At 38.4% G+C, this 23,945-nt stretch overlaps 1 protein-coding gene across 1 annotated transcript in view; it reads left to right on the top strand.

Annotated features, from left to right (window-relative positions):
• Window positions 1-342: 342 nt before the first annotated feature.
• LOC140239965 (exostosin-1-like) overlaps window positions 343-23,945 on the top strand; it is a 129,884-nt gene continuing 106,281 nt past the window's right edge. The window contains exon 1 of the mRNA XM_072319778.1: window positions 343-1,297. Within this exon, the coding sequence (XP_072175879.1) occupies window positions 405-1,297 (893 nt within the window). The 5' untranslated portion in view covers window positions 343-404. The remainder of the gene's footprint in view (window positions 1,298-23,945) is intronic.

The following is a 23,945-nucleotide window of genomic DNA, read 5'->3' as shown; positions in this document are numbered from 1 at the left end:
ATATCGTTCCCCCGTGGTCGTGAATGAGTGGCTTCCCAAACCAGTAGAGGGACAGGTGCCATCTATGTACACGTTGATGCCGTGCACTCCTAATCCTCGATCGGGAGCTCAGTGTGTATCACCACCCCGGCCCGTGTGTGTCTCTCGCATACCGTTTTTACAATGAAGAATGCATTCATAGTTGGTGTCTCTCGCTAGCTAGCCCTGTACGTACCCTTTATACGAGTACAGTACACTACTGCATCTAAACCGGAGACGTATCTTAGGAATGGCAAGATGGCGACGTACATAATATCGTCGGAATGTCCAGCATAATTACCACTGTTGGATGATTAGTTGTGAAGTACGGCTTCCGACAAAAGCCACCTGCATTACCGGCTAGGACTCAAACGCCGGTAGGAGCCATGCAAGCTAGAAAACGCTACATTTTGGTATTATTTACCGTGCTGTTTATACTGCTGATGTACTATGGAGGGCTTCACATGCTACAACACCATCGGAGCGAGCAGGCGAGTGTGGCCGCTGGGCTCCGGCCCTTCGACCACTCAGATGCGGTGTACGAGCACGACACTCAAACATCGACATCGCAAAGAAACTTGGCGCAGACAGCGCAATCTAAGGACCACAAGTGCCGAATGGAGACCTGCTTTGACTTTTCAAGATGCAGAGACGGTTTTAAAGTATATATTTATCCCATCATTAATCAACAAAAGCCTAGCCAGTTGTACAGTGATATGTTAGCTTCCATACGCGAGTCGAGATATTACACTGCCAATGCGGATGAAGCGTGTGTATTTGTGCCGTCACTGGACACTTTAGATCGCGACAAATTGTCGTCAACTTACGTGAAAAACATAGCAGGTAGTATATCACAACTGAGCCACTGGAATAATGGCAGGAACCACTTAATATTTAATTTGTACTCTGGTACTTGGCCAGACTACTCAGAAGATTTGGGCTTCGATATAGGGGAAGCAATTCTCGCAAAAGCCAGTTTTTCCCAACAGTACTTCAGACCAAAATTTGATATATCTCTGCCATTATTTGCCAAAACTCATCCACAAAAAGGAGGACACACGGGAGATCTCCAAGCAAATAACTTCCCAGTGCAAAGGAAATATTTATTAGCGTTCAAGGGAAAGCGATACCTAGTTGGAATAGGGTCGGATACTCGGAACGCTCTCTACCATTTGCACAATGGAGTGGATATTATTTTGTTGACAACATGCAAGCATGGAAAAAATTGGCAGAAACACAAGGATGTTCGCTGTGACCATGACAACGCAGAGTTTGACAAGTAAGTTGTGTAGAATCACTTTGGGTGAATTTCTCAAGACGTGTTCAACTGTCAATATTAAAATGCTAAATATACAGCACCAGAGAGTTGCGTAACTCCATAAGCATGCTGGAGAGAGAATCTTGTGCTACACTGCTACATTAAATTCATGCTGACTGAAATGCACAACAACAAAGATGGGGGGAGAGATTGGTTGTCGTACATTTTACCCAGATTGTTGTATGTTTGTATGTGTTCATTTATATCAGATGCCATCGTTTCACACAACTTACTGGTATTTTTAAATCCTGGCAAAAGCATGTCAATATTGCACATGTTCTCACATTTGTATTGGACATTGCTATGCATCTAGGCTACATATCAATCAAACTTTTGATGATGGGAATGAAAATTATGGGCAGTCAGATTTAAAACTAATTTTCTAGGAAGTAGAATACTCCTCATGGATTTGTGTGATTTGCAATTGATAGAGAAAGAACAGGAATGTACAGTGACATTGATTTTCACGTCGATCGATTCCTGTGCCTATTCGAACCTTGTATTACAGGTTGGGGAAAGACTGAATTCAAAACTTACCTTTTGTACATGTACATATCTGTTCCCCAATCTGCTGCCATGCCACTTTATTCTACCTTGCATTGTACATGTACCCTTGTTAGCTTATAAAATACACGAATGCACACACGCATATATTTTGACAAGTTTGGGGCTATGGGGGTAGTGGAGCATACAATAATAACGTCAATATAGTCCCTGGAAGTTTTGATCTTGATCCAGATCTGTGTGAGAAACAAAGATGTGACAGTATGATTTCATGAAGTTAAAACAACCAAAAACAAATTATGCTATTGAATTAGACAAGTATACACTGTAGGTCTCAATCTGCTTCGAGGTACAATGATGCCAACTGGTGGTAAAAGTATGGAAATGGAAGCAAAAGGATTTAAAAACTTCATTCGCATTGAGACACAAAAGTCGAAGGATTTCCTCATGCCCCCCCCCCCCACCCACCAACATATGTACAAACAATGTACTTTGCCATACCACACTACATTACCCAACCCTTGTACCTTAGCTTACGCATGGATGCACATCATCCCCACCACATGCCAAATGTGTGTGCATGCGTTTAGCTTGTACATTTGGATAACGTAGAGCTGTGTGGCAAAATCAGTGAGGGAGGGGGTACTTTTATGTCCCCAAAATCATCTAGGAGAGAAGGCAAACCAGTCGTCTCTGGTGTTACTGTGAATGAAATGACGGTGTGCAAAGTCACTATCTCCAGGTTTTCTGGGGTCAAGTGATGAGAATGACATCCATTTCTTTTGGTGATGATAATGATGATGATGAAGATGATGGTGGTGGTGGTGGTGGTGGTGATGATGATGATAATAATAACAGTAATTGTTTTCATGGCAAAGGTGAGAATGATGGACAGCTGTATCTGAGGTGATGATACACTTTGTCTCTTAGACAATAATGACAATCATACTATACAAAAGTCAAAAGTCCTTTAACCTATTGAAGATGAGTTCCAAGTATACTCAGGCAGGTGTCTATAAGAAATGTTTGTTAAAGAAAAATCAGCCCGTCCTCAATGGGTTAAAGGATCCCTTTCAATGAAGTATACATCGATTCACCTTTTTTTCTTTTTCTTGTTACATTTGTATTAATCATACATGTATACTGTACCTTGTATAGTGTACTGTGTAGGTTGTATTGACATTTTAATTCACTACAATTTTGTTCTTGCTCTTTGTTTCATGGCGAATTTTTGATTGGTGTCACACTTGTAGGGAAGGAGTTTATGCAGTGAAATAGTGTGCAGTATGAATAAACTAATGGAACTCAAACTGTCATGTAGGCAACGTACGGTACTGTATGTTACACGCGCCTGTACATACTGTAGATTGCCAGAGAAAGGAAAAAGCTCGTAAAGATTGTGCTCAAATTTATTGCCACAATGCGATACAAGTTTCCAGCACACCATGTGGACATTTTTTGGCACAGTTACTCTACAAAACGTGTAGGTGGAAATGAACACCTGAGCTGACATGCCGGGACATCCTGTTTACATGCTAACGTCAGATCATCAGAAGCAGTTCCTGAGCACAGCCTTGAAATGTGTCAGTCTCATTATGCAGCCAGCATAAACTGTTATACACGACATGTATATTGGTCAAGCACACAGTCTTATCCACAGTGTCTGGTTCAGAGTTCAAATCCATCACAAAAAAAAAAAAAATGTCTAGCATTGTAGTCCCTTTCTACTGTACAGCAGTAGTATGGCAGCTTGTCAGACCATACACCCTGATATAATGTGTGATCCTAAAATTGTACAATCAACCACTCCTGCTATGCAGTAATTACATAATGTAAATGTAGGCTTATAGACAGTTGTGCAATGTAGGCAATGGATGCATGTCGGTTATTCTACAGAATGGAGTACAAATCTGATGATTCATCTGTTGGTTAGAGATCCCCTTATGGCAAATGCTCTACTATAGAATAAGAGGCAAGAGGAAAATTAAGGAAAGAAGTGTTTTCTCATGGATTAAGCTGCCTGGTTAACTGTTTGCTAGAGGGGCTGTGCGGGTACTCTGTGAATAAAGGGTCTGCCTACTTTGGCATTCTCTGCCCTTGTTGACTGCACTGTACCTCTAGTCAGTGGGCATTTGTCATTGAATACACTTTCAGCCATGCAAAATATCCAGAGCAGATTGTATTGGGGAAGGGGGGGGGGGGGGGGGTTCAAGGTTTCCATGCATGCCACTACAAGCAGGTGGTTGCAGGTATAGGCTACATGTCATGCATATTAAATTTCTCATTATCGGGTCCACTACACTAAAGTCAGGTTATCAAGTTCTAGTATCATCTGGCTTCAAGTTCTGCTACAGTATCATCTGGCTTCTGTATTGGGATATGTTCATGGCCCTTGCTATCAATATTTGAAATGAATTCAATGGAGGAACTTTTTTTTTCCATGTTTGATGCAATTCACAATGTTGACATTTATAAGACAAAATAAGTTTGGAAGGACCCTATAAAATGTGGCATAGATTTTCTGTTCCATCATACAGTACAGGTTGATCCAGACCCTGTAGACAGTACTGAAACACTGTTCATTGCTACAGTGCATTTCATTTTGTGGCCTCCTTTTTAGCCTTAATTTGGTGCAATCTCCAGAGCGAAATTGGAAACGGATGGCATCAGAATGTCACCATGGCAACCAGCATTCCTGCTGATGCCATCAACCTGCAGAATTTCTCAGGGTTTTCCCTGCCGCCAAGTTTTCTCACATGCTGCGCGGACGAAAGCTTGCCCCCCCCCCCCCCCCAAAGCCTTTTACGTTGTATCTCTTTCTTTCTCTCTCTGTGTCATTCTGGGTTCAATAATATTGGCAAGGCCAGGATACAATGGCAAAATTAGATGACATTTGTTTGCCCAAAATTGGATTGATGTAAACTGAAGAGCAGTAGGACTAGTATACACTGTCTGTGTATTGTGAGGAGGGATCTACAGTGTACTGTACAACTGTAATGTTATGATCGTTGGCTTGCACAATTACAATGTGATTTAGCTTTTCCTATCTTTGTAGGCTACATTCTGTGTAGCTGGAAATCATGAGATTACTCATGTTGTAGTAGACAGGTAATACATTGGGTAGAGATTTGTTTCGATAGTCAAAATGAAAACAAGAATGACTGAACATTTAATGTGTTATTGAAAAAATTGTCAGAATGGATTAAAGAATACATCACAACACACTTCAAAAGTGAAATTTCCCTGTGACATTTTAAAAAAAATAAATGTACATGTAAGTTCAGGTACCGGTGCAATAGGTGTAAGCCTACAAGGTGTGTGGATTGATAAACTGTAGAGTAGTGAGCCGCTAATTTTCTGATATGCCCGTTGTTGTTTTATAGAAAAAGTCTGATATTCCACATTATATTGATGGAATGTCAAATCATGAAGATTAGTGCTATATCAGTAAAAACCCGTACTACATTGTACACACCATTCTGGTGATTCCAAGACACACACCACTGAATGTGCCGTATAGGCCTGCAGTATACAGTAGACCTGTACAAAATTTATATTACCGGTAAATTTAGATCTTATGTTCCAAATGTACATGTACAGTGTACATACATGTATTGATACCAATGTGTTGACATGAGTTTGTTATTGATGTTGTTGAAACAACAGATTATGAAAATTTCTGATTTATCATTGATGCTCTTGCTTCCTTCAATACAACAATATGTAGGCCCTACATTATTATGTATGTTGTTTGCAAAGAGGATACTAAAATGATTCAATGTGATTCACTGGTACACTGCATAAAAAGATAGTGAAGGTTATACAAATTTACATTCAGAGACTGAAACTCCTGAAAGGTACATGTACAGCTGTAGGTGCCTATTACATATAATATTGAAGTTCACTCAGTACACTGTACATATTCCATTGCTGCCTGTGGCCACAAAAAATTACTGCTGACAAATTTGCCAGATGCCTGGACAGTTTGCTGCCAGAGCATGATAAGTAAATCTCTGTTCTCCACCTTGACTGGGGGAGCCACCTGCAGCAGACAGCATACATGTGTATTTGATTTTAGAGAACGCCAGTGAATTTATGATTATTTCCATGCCCCTGACAGCATCAGATTGTATGAAGGAAAGAAACGAAGGGGTGGGGGTTGGTTGAAAACTAGTGGTCAAGGGTTAATGCCAGTGGGGTGTGTGGTCATTCCTGTCTGGCTAAGGTTGAAGAAAGAGAATGTTTTCTTTGCTGATGAAAATTTTATTTTCGTGGTGGCTGAGGGCAGGTCAACGTTCAGAGACACATGTTTAGTTAGTGACAGATTTGTGTTCCAAAGATATTTTCATGCATTCATTGTAACAGTCTGTGAGCACAACCCCCTAGTTTTATCTTGGTATGAGATTTTTGTTTTTGCTCTTTGTTTTTTTTTTTTTTTGTTTGATTGATTGGTTGTTGTTGTTGTTGTTGTTGTTTTTATTATTTTTTTTTTTTGGGGGGGGGGACATTTTATAGTAGTTCCTTCAAAGTATTCTTTTAAGTTTTGATATCACTAAAAGTTTAGTGACCAAAAATTTGAACTGAAAAGAGCTTTCATAAATCTTGAAGTGTGAAGTTAGTAAAATGTGTAACATGTACTGTTAGTTTTCATACAATTGTATGATGAAAAATTGATGAAGGAAGGGCTTGCAATGGAACAGACCCATACAATAGACTAGTGGATAAATACATATGTAGTGTATTTTTCAGTACCAGAGGGGTAAAAAGTGGATGTGACCTATTCATCGTTGATGCTCACATGTGCAGTGCAATTTCTGTCATTTCATGGTGGGTTCATAGAAAGGAAAAGAAAAAAAGAAATCCATATATGTACAGCTGTAATTTGTGTTTATGTGATGGTTGTATACACCACATACACATGTGCAATGTAGGTAGGCCTATTTGTCAAAACACCATCACTCTAGCATGTTATCACTGCAGTGTTGTGGTGAGTTGTGCTTGCTACATTGGGCAGCTCTTGATGCATTTTTGAGCTGAAATGTCAGCCACTAGCATGATGCAACGGCAAACGGTCTGTAGTGTTTTGCTCTGTAAGAATGTAAGAACCTAATAGCCAACTTAGAAATGCAGGAGTGGGGCCATCCATGCTAGCCAGTGGTGCAGAAACGTATGGTAGCTCACAACAAACAGCCCCTGGGGCAAGTCATTGGCTCCCCCCCCCCCCCCCCCCCCCCCAGTCTCCTCTCTGACTCACTCATGAAGCTTTTGATACAAATCTGCAATTAAATCAAATAATATGCTTTTGATGTACATGTAAGAGTACTCTCAATGCAAAGCACGGCTGTACAATTTATTTGAGAATATTACAGTAGCTTATCCTTCAGATTACACAAACGGTGTAGCTATAATATGTTGAAGTCGACATTGACAAACAGAATGAATTAAAGAAGTTAATGCTGATGATGATGAAACAGCATTTGTACATTATGATGTCATTTATTTGTAGTTCTATTTAAGCATGAAGGTGTCTTGCTCCCACAAAGAAGCAGAGAAGTAAAAAAAAAAAAAAAAAGATTTATCAGTGAGCTTATTAGCAAAAATGTGTAATGTAGGCATCACCAAATTTAGGACAAAAGAGGAAAATAACACAGCATCAAAGAAATATTGTTCCAGAATTAATTTGTTCTCAATTATTTGCATGATGTCAGGGCTCTACACTAATTTTTTTCTCTGATGGCCTGTTTGGGCCACTAGAATCTTCAAATCAGACAATTTGGTGGCCCAGCATCAATGTGTAGTTGCCCCAACAGTCCTCTGTGGTCAAATACACTTGTATCTTGACTTCATTTTGACCTCTGCAAGGTTAGTCTTTCACAAAGAATATGAATGCATGCCACTTTGCACACAAAGTGTGCCTTTGAAAGTACAGGTACACACAAGACCTACATAATGTACAATGGGAAGCTGTCTGTGTAAAAAAAAAAAAAAAGAAAGGAAAAAGAATTTCAAATCATAACTTAATGAAAAAAAAGAACATCGTGTTTGATGTTCCATTAACCTGTAGTGTACATGTAGGCTACTAGCAAGTTTGTTGTCATTGTGTATCGTGGCGTTTTACTCAACAGTTTGAAATGTGTGCACATTGTGTGTTTTCCCTCATATGTACAGTAACTATATCCCCCCCCCCCCCTTCATGAAACAAATGTGAGTTGTCCAAAGAGGGATTGATATTCTTCTTGGACAAATTTGCCTTATGAGGATGAAGCAGAGTAGATTGATATTGCCATGATTGTGATGAGATCCAAAAGGTCAGGGATGCGACTGCCAATTTTGGCAACTTTACAGTGTAGCTAGGGTTAATCCTAACCCTTGTACTCATAACATCTGAGGATTATGAAATTCTAGGCACCTACAATGTACTATGACCAGTATGGTGCAAAAATACACTGGATGTGTCTTCATATCAATGTCTGCCTTAGATTTGTATTTCATCCAGACTGTATTCTTTTTCTTCTCTGTCTGCTGTATACACCGAATATTTCGCGAGGTTTTTATATTCGCGAATTTCGCGAGTCAGGTGCTATTTGCGAAATTAAAGACATGCGAAAACATTGCCTCTGATCCTGATGTGAATGTGACATACACGTGTACACTTCTCCGTTCAGTACAGGACTCCACGATCGCGAATTTAACCACTCGCGATATCGTCAGGAAGTCCCGATACGTGAAAATTTAGACTTGTGAAATATATGGCGTGTACAGTAATTACATACGGTTGTACATACAGTGGAAAACTCGTTACTGTACAGTTGAAAACTATACATTGTAACTTCACGATGATATGATACAGGGGTTTGTACCCGTACCACACCCCTATAGGATATTTCATGCAGTATTCCTTTACCGGGGGGAGTAAGCTCAGCTTCCGTTTCACTGTAGTGGAGCAAATAATAATTACCATCCAGTTTATCGACTGGTGCCCCTGTGATGTAGCCCTGAATGATGAGATGCGATTACAGCCCTTCACAATGCTCTCTCTGCGTGCATGTGATCCGCTTGATGGGTGTTGTGTGGCTTCGACACCTGCGCTACTAGTATTAAGCTACAAAGTACCGACATTATAGACCACTGTCTGGCATCTTGCTCAAATCTGCTTTGCAGCAGCATCATGAAAAAAAGAAGAAAAAAAAAAACGATAACAAAAAATCAGAGATACTGAGTACACGTAATGCTCCTTCTTCCAGGGTATTGCAAATGGTGAAAATCCGGCTCAGGTACTGTAGAATGGCTCAGCAGTACTGAATATTCCCATGTACATGTACAGCTTGTAGTGTGTAGTCCCTACTGAAAGGATTTTGTACTTAATGCTGCATTGATAAAATGAAAAGGCCCCTGCCTACACTGTACAGTGAATTTTAAAAATTGTTTGTTATAGTGTTTATGAATATGTAGAAGGGAACCTTTAATAGTGAGTATTGCAAATCAAGTACAGTAAGTTCTCTTTTTATGAATTCAGGAACAATTTCAGCATACAAAAAAAGAAGAAGAAGAAGTCTAGTTGTCTATGCAGTGCTGAATGATAAGGATGCTCTGCTGTCTGCATATTCATGAAATCACTGACGACAAGAATAAAATGAGCATTACATGAAAACAGACCATCATAAATTCCTAGATAGTGTCTTTAAACATGATATCATCTTTGAGTTAATCAGTCCATTCTAAGCTTGCCATGAATATTTATTGCACATTGAGAGTGCCATCAAAATGTAATCATGCGCTTTTCAGGAAACATTGAGCAGGTCAAATGGTCTAGCTGTAGGTATTTATTCATTCTTATAGAGCCATCGTGCATTGAGTAAGGTGTGCATATAATTTACTGTTAGGTAAAATTTACAGTGCTTTTCCTTCAAATTAATGAGGAATTAAAAGAGCAATTCTGCTGTATGATGAGGTATTAAATAGGCCTACATTGGTAGTTCTGCCCCGTTGCTAGAAACTTTGCGTTTAAACGCAACTTGCAACTGATTGTCACTGGCCAATCAAAATCATTGTTGCATGCATGTCTTCTTATTAGGGCAGACCCTGAGCCAATCAGAATGGTTGTTTCAAAATTAGCAATTATTTGCAATTGATTGCAACTTTCTTGCAACGGGGCCCTGATGTACAGGTGTACATATCATACAGGGTACATTATAGGCCCTATATTGTACAGTGTACGTAAATGTGTATTTCCATGAATATTACTCATGTGTGCTGTGTAAAGAAGTTTGTATTCTAATCCACAAAGGTTTCTGAAATATGAATGAAAGAGAACTGCCTAGATATGATGCCTCTTCATATGAAAATGCCTTAGCTGATAGAATGAGCTAAATTGGAAACTCACCAGTTATGTGTACAGTACATTTTAAAAACTTGTTGCAAATCCACTTCATGATTTGACCAAGATGTCCAGCTATAAAGTCACAAGGAAGAAAGATTTTAGAATTAGGCCATAAGGATGCTGAGTGTAGAAATTACCCTGTGTCTACAATTTAATCTCTCAGTTTCGTTGACCTTAAGTACTAGAGAGAAAGAGTATTAATGCTTACATGTAGCCACTTACAAATTTGTAGGAATTTGAAAGGAGAGATGGAGCATCGAAGCATTTACTGTGATACATACTTACAGTTCCCTTGTCAAGCACACATGACATACACACTGCAAAATGAAGTGTGATGGTCAAACGCATTATGGACAGTGGCATAGATTTTTTTTTTTGAGACATAGGAATTCTCGGTCTGCATATTTGCACACTTGGTTTCACCTGGGTTTGGTGTACTTTCCTCTGATGAAGTCCAGGACAAGCAAGTGTGTCATTTTTCCCTCCGTGCTTGTTTCTTTTCTCTTCCAGTCTGTCTGGCTGTGTGCAGTCTTGATTGTAAAGCTCTGCCATCAAAGCAAAGAAATAGCTCTATCCAAATGCAAATTAGATTTTTTTTTTTTTTTTTGAGCCAGTGTCATGAAGTGGTGACAGTGTATATATTTGCTCTATAGGTCACACACACACACACACCCTCACACATAGGGTGTGTGGCTGAACGTATGGTGCAGTTGAGTGCATTATTATTATTATTATTATTATTTATTCGACCAGGTAAAGACTATAGGATACATATCATTAACATCACAAACATGAAACAAAAATCAGAATGAACATTACAAAGGATACACTGTACTGTACACGTTACACAATGTGAAAATGAAATGAATGACGGCCAAACTTTGTCAATGGCTAGTGAGCTGTGTCAATATTGGCTCAAGTAAGCACTGACTGAGAGGTTTTAATTGGAAAGGCATTTAGGCTGATGGTGATCTCAAGGTTCTCAGTCCCTCTTTCTTTTTCTTTTTTTCTCTTCATCTCCATCTTCTTGGTGTGATGATTGCGCACCAATTCCCACCACAGCCAGCGGCATTCACAATACACACCCTAGATTAATGATTTTTGAAAATCAATTTTGCAGTCCAATGTTAAAACCTTTGATTGTTCTTCTGGGAGTCCAAAAATTCTCTTAATATGCATCAATTGCTATGCCAAAATCAGTCCCACTTTTTTTTTTTTTTTGTCTGAGGAGTTGGGGGGGGGGGTTGCTCTGTGTGGCATGCATGAACAGCGTGCAAAGGAACCATTTTTTCATTCCCATAATGCAACTGGCAGGACCCTGAACTGACCACACTGAGGTCTGTACTTTCGGCTGCCCTGAGTCACACTCTATTCATTATTTAGGCATGTACAGTCTGAAGATTCAAAATACTTGATTTGCAGTGATGTGACATTTTATTATCATTATTGACATTTTAAGCTATTTAATCCATTATTATTATTTTTTTTTTGGGGGGGGGGCCTTGAGTGAATGGTGGCAAATAATTGGTGTTTTTTTTTTTCGGCATCGCAGTAAAAAAACAAAACAAAACTGATAACTTCTGTGTGGGTATGCAGCTCTGCATGGGTCTACACCACACATATGTAGGTGTTGCCAAGATGCAGTGTCAGCCACCTCATTAGATCATGGATATCGATGCTGCTGTTTCATCGAAGCTGTGCAACTTTACATGCACCCTTCAGACACGTAGGGCCAACATGTACAAGAACAGACTCACTGCAAAATGAAATGATTGTATGCATGCTTTAAATACATAATTATCTATCAAGCGCAAAAACAGTAGTGTAAAATGTACGGCCTACATTTATTGTACATTGCAAAATATATCCTGCAGGCCTACACACTGTATATAAGACCCTTAAGATGTGTGATATAAAAGTGCAATTAAACACACTCTTTAAAAAACATGTTTGCATATCATATTTTAAGTTCAATTGATTTTTCCATTTTTCATTTCAATATTCAGGTTTGTGCAAATTTTGTATAGAAAATGTGTATTTAGTGGCCTTTTTCATGCAATGCTTCAGGCTTTCTACTTGGCAATTTGCCATAGATTTCCAGGGTAATGCACTTGCAATATTCATTTATAGAGGGGTAGGTATTTTAATGAGGTGATCATGCCATTGAAAACTATTATTGCATTAAGTTTATGGGTAATCAAATATTTAGACTTTTTTTTTTCTTCATTACATGTGTGAAAGTAGCACATTGTAAAGAAGCTGGTGTGTATCAATAGAAGGGTACCCGCTCATCTGCACAACATACAAGCGTGTAGCTCTAGTAGCTTTTCTTGTTGATTTGTAAGTTTAAGTATAGAGTATTGATGATTAAAAGGTTAATGGTTTTATTTCTCTCTGATTTGGTGACACAGGCAAGAGGCATAAATCTTCCATACTTCTCTAGGATAACTTGATGTCCAGTTTTCATTTTGCTAATAGATTTTAATAGAGATGATTAAATGCAGATCAAAATATTGTAAAGCTCCATGTACTTGTGATTAAATACAGCCTGTAAATTTGTGTACTGTTAACATGTGATGTAATAAAATGACTACTGAGAGACCATATTGCGAAACTTTTGCTTAAAATAATTTCTTTATTTCTTCCATCACACATCAGACACTTCCAAGAATTTGGCTATTATTTTTTAAGCTCCTAGTGTGACCTTTAAGACAACATTCTTCAATGTTAGATTGAATCACTGGTTTGGGGGGATTCTTGAGACTAAATATGTGTAGATTTTGGCTTTACAGTGCCATTTGTTGTCTTTATAGTTTAATGATAATAGTTGTGCATGAATGACATAAATGTTCTTGTACATCAGCTCGTGAGTTTTTCGTTCAAAGCTACGATTGGGAGCATCCATAATTTTCTGTTTAGGAATCTCCTCTATCCCTCCTGCCCTTCTCCCTTTAATATCACTCACTTTTAACTGCTTGTACAGTATTGACCTAATGTCACTAGAGTGATACACATGTCCATTCCCAGTACAAGTGTCTGTGCATGAGTCACTTCTCCTTGTACATCATGCCTTTTGGAAGAGGAATAAGATACCAGGTGGGACAGCTATGAAGCTCTAGGCTCTTTTTCTCCTTCCTGCACCACACCAGGTCATATGTGACAATTTTACATCACCTGACCAGAATAATGCATCAGGTCATTTGAACGCCTTCAATTCATAGGCGGGCTCAGCTTACATGCATTTCTTCTTCTCTTTTTTTTTTTTTTCCTTTTTATAGCGAGCAGTGCATGGCAGATGCGTGCAAGAGATGCTATTCATGTATTCGGAGCAGAATTGACTGCCGAAGAAGGTTTTCAGATTGCAAAGACCAAGAGAAGCATGGATACAGCTAATCTAGGCTTTGAGTTCCAATCGCCGAGAGTGAATTTGCGGGTGTTACAGATTGAATTCATTGGCCCAGAATTGATTTTGTCGTGTTTGACTTGGGAGAAGGTGTCGAGATGGAGATGGGGAGTTATACCGGTGTGTCAGGATGCACCTACAATGTACCACACCCACTGGACTGTTTGATCCCCTCTCAAGAATCCAGTGACTCAGACTGGAGGATCTCCTTGAGGGAAGTGGGAAAGAGAAGGGGGAAAATGGTGGTGTGAAATGGGGGTAAAAGGGTTGCCAATTTTGATGTGCAGAATTTAGATTATGGCAAAGATTCATTGTGTTGTAAGATGAAAGAGCAGTGAGTGAAGGGAATAGGAATGAAAGGAAAGAGTACCAGTATACAATGTAGCTAGGACACTGGTATCAAACACACACATACACACACACTCACCCACACAAATAGATAATGAATCTATAAGTTGTAAGATGGGTTTGTGGGATGCCAAGGCTTTTGTTCCCATGGTAATAATGCTTATCTTTTGATGTTGCCTCAACACCATCCTCCTCTCCATAGACCCTGATTCCTGACTGTAACAGTCCTGCCAAGGCGCTGGGAAGCATGTCAGTATTTTTTACCGACCTGGTCGATATAGAGCTAAGCAGGATTCAGGATGCAGAATTACTCATAAAGAGCTTTAATGCAGATATACATGTAGCTTTACAGCATAATCCTGATTATTGGGAATTGGATCAATCAAATGCTCTTGTAATATGTTCAAGAAGCCGCATGTACCAGAGCTTTTTTCCCCCTTGGTTCTTTTTTTCCCTGTTCGAGGTAAAGGTAAAGTCAAATGTAGGACACACCAAAAAAGGGTATTAAAGGACAAGTTCACCTTCATATACATGTGGATTAAGTGAATGCAGCAATATTATTAGAACAGATTAGTGAGAGTTTGGGGAAAATCGGACAATCCGTTCAAAAGTTATGAATTTCTAGATAATCTATGCAGTCCCTGCTGGATGAGAAGACTACTACGGTGTGTGATGTCACACGCATACAACAATATAAGGAAAATATAAAGAGAATTTCACAAAATTTATTTTTTTCAATAAAGTGTAAATTTCTTCAACCTGTCGCTGATGTATGTTAAGGATAATATTATTCCCCTTGCCTTCTGAAAGAGGGAAGTCAAGCGTTCTTTTATTAATGCGAGAAAAGTGAGAATATGTTGAATTTTCTTTATGTTTTTCTTTATATCGTTGTACACATGTGACATCACAAAATATAGTCTTCTCATCCAGCAGTGACTGAGCATAAACTTCAAAAATTCATAACTTTTGAACGGGTTGTCCAATTTTCCTCAAACTTTCACTGATGTGTTCTACTATTATATTGCTGCATTCACTCATTCCACATGTCTGTGAAGGTGGACTTGTCCTTTAAGGTAACTTTTCATTTTTTTTTGTGGTGCAGGCATAAAAGTTTGCATTAGCTACAATGTTTTAGATTACCGTCTACGACAATTTGCGTGTCATCCGTAGTGTGTGGGGGGGGGGGGGGGAGAATTGTGAACTCTAAATGCCCTCATAAAAAGTAGGCTGTTATTCAGACATGGACAGTGAGGGGAAGAGAAAAAGAAAATATTGATTTTAGCAAGGCATGTGAAGTGTAGGGACCTTGAGATATATTAGGGATTTGCTCTCTCCCAGAACACAAATACCGCCATACCAATACACAATTATAAACTATAGCTTGAAAAACAGCTAGGACGATTGACAAGAGATTTGCTGTCCAGTGGCAGTTTAAAATCCATTCTATTCTTTAGACAAATTATCATTGACCAGTGGGGGTTCATTCATTCTACTCTTTACAGACAAGTTTAAATTGTTGACTCTTCACTTCAGATTATGTCATATTAATGACAACAGCAAAAAAATATCACTTCGTGCCTATTTCTTCCTGCAAGTGAGAAGAATTCTCTAATGTTACAGCTTTGATGCAAGTTCAGGTTGCATAATCTATGATTTTGCAAATTCTGTGAGAGCCAAGATTTGGAAGATTGAAGTGCATGTGAAAGTTCTTGTCTACACTATATGCATTAAATGCCAGTGACAATTCTCAAAAATTTCATGGAGCGAATATTTCTGGTTTTCAAGTATGGCATGAATGTCCAAGTAGTGGTTGCTGATAATGACCCTTGCATCATTGTCTGTGCAAACAATATTTGATCATCTTCTTTCGTAAACCAAATGCCCACTATGAGATTTGCACCTGCGTGTGTGTGAGTGCAAATTGAAAGCCACCTCAGATCTGTATGAATCACACCAGTTAGACGCTAGTCGCCGCAACTTCATGCGATCTCGGACGATCTCGGCATGCTCACCATGCGATTCTGCCTGCAAGTGTGTCGAATCATGGACCTACAAATGGTCGAATCAAAGCTGGAGGTTGCAAAATTTTTCACCATGTCAAAAATGAGATGAAGCTACCAATACCACGCCTGCAATTCAAATGCACATGTGTTATGGTGATCAGGTGTAGCTGATGGGTGCTCACCATGCGACTTTTCCATGGATAAGAGGGGATCGCTCCAACTCCTGCGAGCCTCAGATCGCCAGGTGCATTGGACTTTAATATCTTATTTCCTGTGCATGTGTGTTAATTGAGACTTGGAGAAAACTATGGCTTGAAACAGACTTCCCATTACCGCCCATATTTTATTTTATTATTTTTTTTTTTTTGCTGGATTTTTTCTTTCTTTCAAATCGTCAACTAGCTCTTGTGTTCTTCTATGTCATGCCAGATTTAGTATGATATCTGTGGTCAAAACAACCTTGCTGACCCTTATCAGGGAGCATCCATTTGATCCCCTTCCCTTGTCCTTACAAGAGGTCATCCAAATTCCTGACCCAGTAATAAGGTCACCAAACTGCTAGCATTTCTCCAGATGGCTTCATGGTCTCCAGTTACTGGGAGTGAATAGTCTCAGTCTTCAGACTCGGGCCTGTTACACCAGGGAGGTCACTATCCTGGCACAGCTCAAGATGGTCTAGATTTGTTCATTTTGCTGTCCTCAGGTCTCAAATGTGTGTGTGTGTGCGTGTGTGTGTGTGTGTGTGTTTTGTTTTGTTTTGTTTTCATATAAAATAATACATACTTAAATGGGAAAGCTGACAGATATGTACCAAGGTATGACTAGCAGGCAATACTGATTGGTAATATTAAAAAAAGATCTGAAATACAGGGGAAGAACACATAAATTATATTGAGGAAGTGAAGTTAAGAGGAGTAGTGTAAACAGGAACCACAGATATTTCATTGTGGATGGTAAAGTTCCTCTCTGCTGATAGTGCCACCTGGACAGTTCATTAACAGGACTTCCTATTCTGTCTATAAATCATTAAAGTATTCTGATTGTTTCCAGATTATAGTCTCTAGCAAAATATATCCTCAGATGTTCTTTTTTTTTTCAAGTCAATGCAGAGAAGACTTCCATTGTGAACTGCTTCAATTTTTGGATACAATCCAAGTGTTGGTGTGAGCATTCTGTCAAAAGTATACATTCACATACCAGTGATTGTGGCCTTCATTTTTTTTTTTCTTTCAGCTTCATGCATGTACGTTACCTTGATTTTGTTCTCTGCCTGAATTTTTGGATACAATCCAGGTGTTGGTGTGAGCATTCTGTCAAAAGTATATGTTCACATACCAGTGATTGTGGCTTTCATTTTTTTTTTCAGCTTCATGCATGTACATTACCTTGATCTTGTTCTCTGCCTGATCAAAATAGAATCTGTGTAATCAGGCATTATACATTTTAGTAGTTCCCTTGTCTGTGCACTCTTTTGTAGAGAGCAAGCCCAGGCTCTGGACGTACAATCTGAATGTGTTGTAAGATCTCGAGAGATGCAGTTTTGAAGAAAGTGCATTCAAAGCTGGTGCTGTTGCTATAGCAACCCTCTGCATCCAGAAGAGATCTTGTACTTGAGTTCCGTGTGGCAATACACATGTTAATTACATCTTCTTTCATGATTCTGCCTCTCAGTTATAGAAGGGGAAAGGGCATGATGCATCTTTGTGATATCATATCTGTCTTCAAAATGAATTCTGGAAATGCATTTCCACCTATATTTTCTCATTGTATTAGCAGATCCTGTAGACATGAAAGTAAAAACCAACTGATCAGGCACCAGGCAGTTCTATTGCTGTCGTGTAGGGCCTACTGTTCTCTCAATCACCCTTGCATTGCTCCATCAATGGCAATCAACTCATTTCTAGATTCATCATGAGTTCTCTCATCACTTTAATAGTTTTGAGATCCATTTCCACTTTTGTCCCTCTTCATCTTGTCAGCCAGGATACCTTGCCCTGAATAGCAACTTTACACATTCTCGTCTATGTCAAGAGTACAGGGTACATGTACCTTGGTGCGGACTTTGAGGCTACACACTCGGGGATGAGCGGCTCCTCAATTAGACATCTGTTATCTCTTGTTTGTTTTGAGTCACAATATATGATCCATATTTAATGAGATCGCGCACCTTTGCGGTGTGTCTGTACCTGGCTAAGTACACTAAAATCCACATTTATTGATTGTCTATGTATGTACACCTGTTTCTCACACCGGCAGGGCTATGTAAACTTGGACTGTGAACAGAATGCAATGAAGCAATCAGCGCTAGTGAGTTTGACCTCCAGCCATCAGAGTTTGAGAGAATATTTCATGGATGACATGGGACATAGAACACAGACAATTACTGTCAATCATTCTTGATGTCATTCAAAGTTCACTGTTCTCATACATACTATCTACAAATGCACAAGTCTGCATAAATTATTAATCTGAAGATGAACTATACAGTACTAGTGTAGCATCAGCTCTTGTGATTTAATATCCCAGTGAGGGTTTCCAATTGTAGATTAGGGGTATTTTTTCTTCAGCTGCCTTTTCATCCTTCAATCAATTAATATATCAAATATGGATGAAAACTTTTACCTGTGATTCTCAAAAAAGTTTTATTGCTTTTATTGTTTTTAATGAGTCTTGTACTGACCTAACAATTCACAACAGGGAAGTGGTGGAAGGAACCACTTCATCTTCAATGTAAACAGTCTGCATAAACTACAAGGTCAAACTTGGCACCTATCCATGCTGTGTGCTTTGATTTTATTTGTGAAATGCCACTTTTTTTACAGATTTCTAAAGAATTCAGTTCAGCTGGATCTTTATCAGATTTGTCTGATAGTCATGGTTGGTTTAACAGCAGGTGTAAATGTATAAATGGGAGATGTAGAAGACTTTTTTTTCTTCCTGTCAAGGTCAATGATCAAAGAGGAATATTCATAGTATGGTATTAAAGCAATGGTCCTGTTCCTGTTTATGTGGCGTATCAGAATGTTATTTGCTAGTATTTGCAGAATACTTGATGAAATTGTGTTGAGGAAGGATAGTATCAACATCCATGATGGTTCGTTTCAAATTACAGTGTAAAATAGATGAGAAAATTACGAATTTAGTACATAGTAATTTGCTGCAAGAAGGCAAAATCTTTCCAACATCTATCAGGATGACCGTTACCTACAGAGCGCCACCTGCCGTTTCCATTGCAATACGATACTGTCTTTGCGTTTTGCGAGCCAAACTCCAGCCACCACTCCTTCCATTCCACGAAGCGACATGCCCTCCTGACCCCTTGACCGAAACACATCTATTTTTAGGCCTTCCTAAGGTTACACTCTGCGAGCTCCCCAAGGACTCTCGGCAGAATCTCTCTCCCCTTCTCCCAACTCTCGCCGTTCAGGCCTACACACACCACTTCTCCCAACTCTCGCCGTTCAGGCCTACACACACCACTTCTCCCAACTCTCGCCGTTCAGGCCTACACACACCAGAGAGACACACACAATACCCAATGCCCAGCCACTTGCTTCATTCAAAGTGTACGGTGGAACACACACCGGTATCGTAACCCCATTGAACGTGTTGGGTCGCCGATACCAGTACCCCTACCTACCTGGTTATGGAAATGATCCAAATGTCTAGTCATGTACAGCTCCATCCATTGAATACTATGTATTATTCACGGTTGTGCCATTGGGTACTAAACTTTGTGAGTCCGAAGAAAGTTGGCATCGACTGTAGATATTTCACGTATGTCTGTACTTGAGAACCACCGGCATCAACGATTTTATCATCTATTCGAACATGAAAGTTTGAAGACTAGATACACGTGTACTAGCTACTACACACATAGAGAAAAAAAGATCCTAGATGGATTTCGATTGAATTTTTGATGTTCAAATCGCCAGCGCAGAGATACGTTTATACATGTATTTACATGACTGTCTTGACACAGGCTTGATCAGCGCATGTGAGGCACTATTGAATAATCGCGACCATAGTCACCCTATAATTCTTTCGGACACAATTCCCAAAAGTAGGAAAAAACTTGGTAACTTCCGATTTTTTTTTTTTTGTGAAGACATTTCAGAAAGTATCCAAACAGATAGACGACGCCAATGATATTTGAAACGCTACACCTATATTGCAGGCTGCAGCTTCACACAGAACATGAAACGATATAGTTTGCATCAAGATTTCAACCTCCAAATGAGCCAAAATACATTAGTATAGACACTACATCTTTATAGAAATTAATTGTGAAGTTACAGCCCCCCCCCCCCCAAAAAAAAAAAATATATATATATGCTGGGGTGAAATTCAGGCAATCTATCGTCCGCTCATTTATTATCATTTTTAAAATCAAAATTTACCGCATACACTCACCTCCCGTTACAACTGCCGAAAAAAAAAGCTAACGAGCGGATATTTGTTTACGTGAATGACCCATGCATATTACGGGCAGGTATCACGGAGTACCTCCTTGGTATCACCAGGGAGGTGCTCACCTCCCTGGTATCACAACGTTTTGTACGTGAAGTATTTATAGAATATAATAAAGACAACACTTGGTTTCTTATCATCAAACGATTATTATAGATTTAGTGTTAATTTACTGTTACGGAACTATATTGTGGCAAAGTCTGTATTGTCAATCACGTCATGAATAATATGACTTACCTGCTTGACAAATGGTTCATTCTGCTTTACTCTGCTTAGCGCGTGTAAACAAAATAAGTAAACACGTACCGAACGCGATGTGATGAATCATTTGAATCAAAAATATTTTAATCAGAGTTATTTTTGGTACAACCCCCTCAGTGACTTGGTTACATATTTATGTTGTATTATACTTCATGGAAACTTCTAGTTAGAATGCTATATATAATATCAATTGTCAGGTTTTTGTCACCGATGGGATCGTATGTTTTGTTCAGTTTTGTTATAATTATAGTGGCCGAGATTTCACTGATTTCACTGTGCATAGCATACAAACTGACTTGCCCATGCCATGGATCGAGCTACGAGAGCTCCATCGCCGATATTGACAGAATGGAGTTATGGTTCACATTACACAAATCTTACTGAGCGTTATATTGTTATAAAGTTTATTGTTTAACAATGTATACGTTGGAGGCGATGTGATAGAACCATATACAAGTTTCGGTACGGAGGAATCAACAATGTTTTAATCAAATAATTTTTAGTAAGACCCCCTGAAAGACATTTTATTTGATTCTATATTTAGGTTCATTAATTATTCTTTATGGAAATGTCGTGTTACCATTTCAAATCAATGATAGCTTTTGTTACCAATCGTATAATTCGAGGCCGAGATTTTTTTTTTTTTTTATACGTGAATGACCCATATTACGGGCAGGTATCGTACGTAGTACCTCCTTGGTATCACAACGTATACGTGAAGTATTTATAGAATATAATAAAGACAACACTTGGTTTCTTATCATCAAACGATGATTATAGATTTAGTGTTAATTTAATGTTACGGAACTATTTTGGCAAAGTCCATCACCCCTTCGAGAGTGAATATTTTCACTCGATTTTTTTTTTTTTTTTTTTTTTTTTTAAGAGAGCCTATGTTTGATAATAATGTGAGTTATGCGACATAATTGTCATTTGAAAATCAACGACACTGCAATTACCGGCAGTACTTGAGTTTCTGAAATTCAGTTTTTTCTTAATCATATCTTCTTAAAGATGGAAATAAAGAAATTAATAATTATTATATTGAATTGAATTAGAGAAGGAAAATATACACCATTTATTGGCTGGTTCCTTGATTTGGACTGCCAAATCGGTATGTTTAGCAACTAAGGGTCATCTCTATAGGTATGTTGATATTTCAATCTCACTGCTGCTTCTGAACTGTATGAAATTCATGTCCGAAATCATGCGACAAAATAGTAACAATACACGTTTGTATGAATGAAATCACTTTTTCTTATAGCTGTGTCTGATACACATACAGTCACTTCCCCGTTACAACTGCCGAAAAAAAAAAAAAATAAGAGCGGGGATTTGTTTACGTGAATGATCCATATTACGACCAGGTTTCATACGAAACGGTTTGTACGTGAAGTATTCATGGAATATAATACAGACAACAATTGGTTTCTTATCATCAAACGATGGTTATAGATTTTGTGTTAATTTACTGTTACGGAACTATTGTGGCAAAGTCTGTATTGTCAATCACGTCATGAATAATATGACTTACCTGCTTGACAAATGGTTCATTCTGCTTTATTCTGCTTAGCGCGTGTAAACAAAATAAGTAAACACGTACCGAACGCGATGTGATGAATCATTTGAATCAAAAATATTTTAAACAGAATTATTTTTGGTACAACCCCCTCAGTGACTTGGTTACATATTTATGTTGTATTATACTTCATGGAAACTTCTGGTTAGGATGCTATATATAATATCAATTGTCAGATTTTTGTCACCGATGGGATCGTATGTTTTGTTCAGAATAATTATACTGGCCGAAATTTCACTGATTTCACTGTGCATAGCATGCAAACTGACTTGCCCATGTTTAGTGGATCGAGCTACAATAGAGCTCCGATGTATACCTATATACAAGTAAATTCGACAGGATCATGCTGGAACATTCAACTCCCTAGCAGTTATCATGATGTACATCTCTCAAACACCCCACAGTGAAATTCGACTGCAAAACTCGAAATATATTGACAGAATGGAGTCATGGTTCATATTACACAAATCTTACTGAGCGCTGTATATTATATTGTTATAAACAACGTATACATTGGAGGCGATGTGATGATCCATAAAAGTTTCGGTACGGAGAAATCAACAATGTTTTAATCAAACAATCTTTAGTAAGACACCCTGAAAGACATTTTATATGATTCTGTATTTAGGTTTACATTATTCTATAATAATATGGAAATGTCGTGTTACAATTTCAAATCAATGATAGCTTTTTATGATACCTATATACTCACGTATGAAACAAGGTGTCTTGGCTCATCTGCAGGTTGAAATCTTGGCTGTATATGGAAGAGTGCTGTTCGTTATTCCGAGGGTTCTTTATTCCGAAGGTTCGTTATTCCGAAGGTTCCTTAATCCGAAACACACAAATTCCCTATACCTAGAGGTTGGTTAATCTGAAAATGAAAAAGGGTTCGTTAATCCGAACATTTTCCTAGCGATATTCGGAAGGTTCGCTATTCCGAAGATTTTGTTAATCCGAAAATGAAATTCGGAATAACGAACCTTCGGAATAACGAAACTTCGGACTGAAGAGCCTTCGGAATAACGAACCTTCGGAATAACGTGCTGTAACCGTATGGAAGACGATGCCGTCAAGCGAAAACTCTTGTCAATTTATCTCCACAAGCAAAATCTATAACATGCAGTGACCATCATATATACATTATCACAAACAGTGTTTGACAGTGTTCATACAGAGATGTTTGTACATGTGTATTTCAGTGTTGTAAATTTTGAACACCGCTTGTATATTCGCGTGTCTTTTCCCATTCTTCAGAATAGAACTGGAAATTTGAGTAATTTCGAGACAGTTTTACACATATATATATATAATATAATATATATATATATATATATATATATATATGTATATATAATACTTGTATACATGTACCTACGTAAACCACACCACATAATTTTTTTTTTCAATCACAATTCTGAGAGTGCTAAACAATGTATCTTGTTTGATATGGAAAGGTAAGTAGTTAAGAAACAAACCTTATAATAAATAATGATAAATCTGTTGATCTTATATACAAAAACATTGTAATATAAAAAAAAATGCGTGTATTATGGTAAATAATTTTCACATATATGTAGTATAAAAATATAACGATAGGCCTACAGACTGCAGCAATTCTCTTTAAATAATAGCAAGACTCTTTTGGGCTATTTTGGAGG

The sequence above is a fragment of the Diadema setosum genome, chromosome 16 (genome assembly GCF_964275005.1).
Source record: "Diadema setosum chromosome 16, eeDiaSeto1, whole genome shotgun sequence".
Taxonomy (NCBI): domain Eukaryota; kingdom Metazoa; phylum Echinodermata; class Echinoidea; order Diadematoida; family Diadematidae; genus Diadema; species Diadema setosum.
The sequence above is the reverse complement of the archived record's forward strand: the minus strand, read 5'-3'. Positions and strand labels throughout refer to the sequence as shown.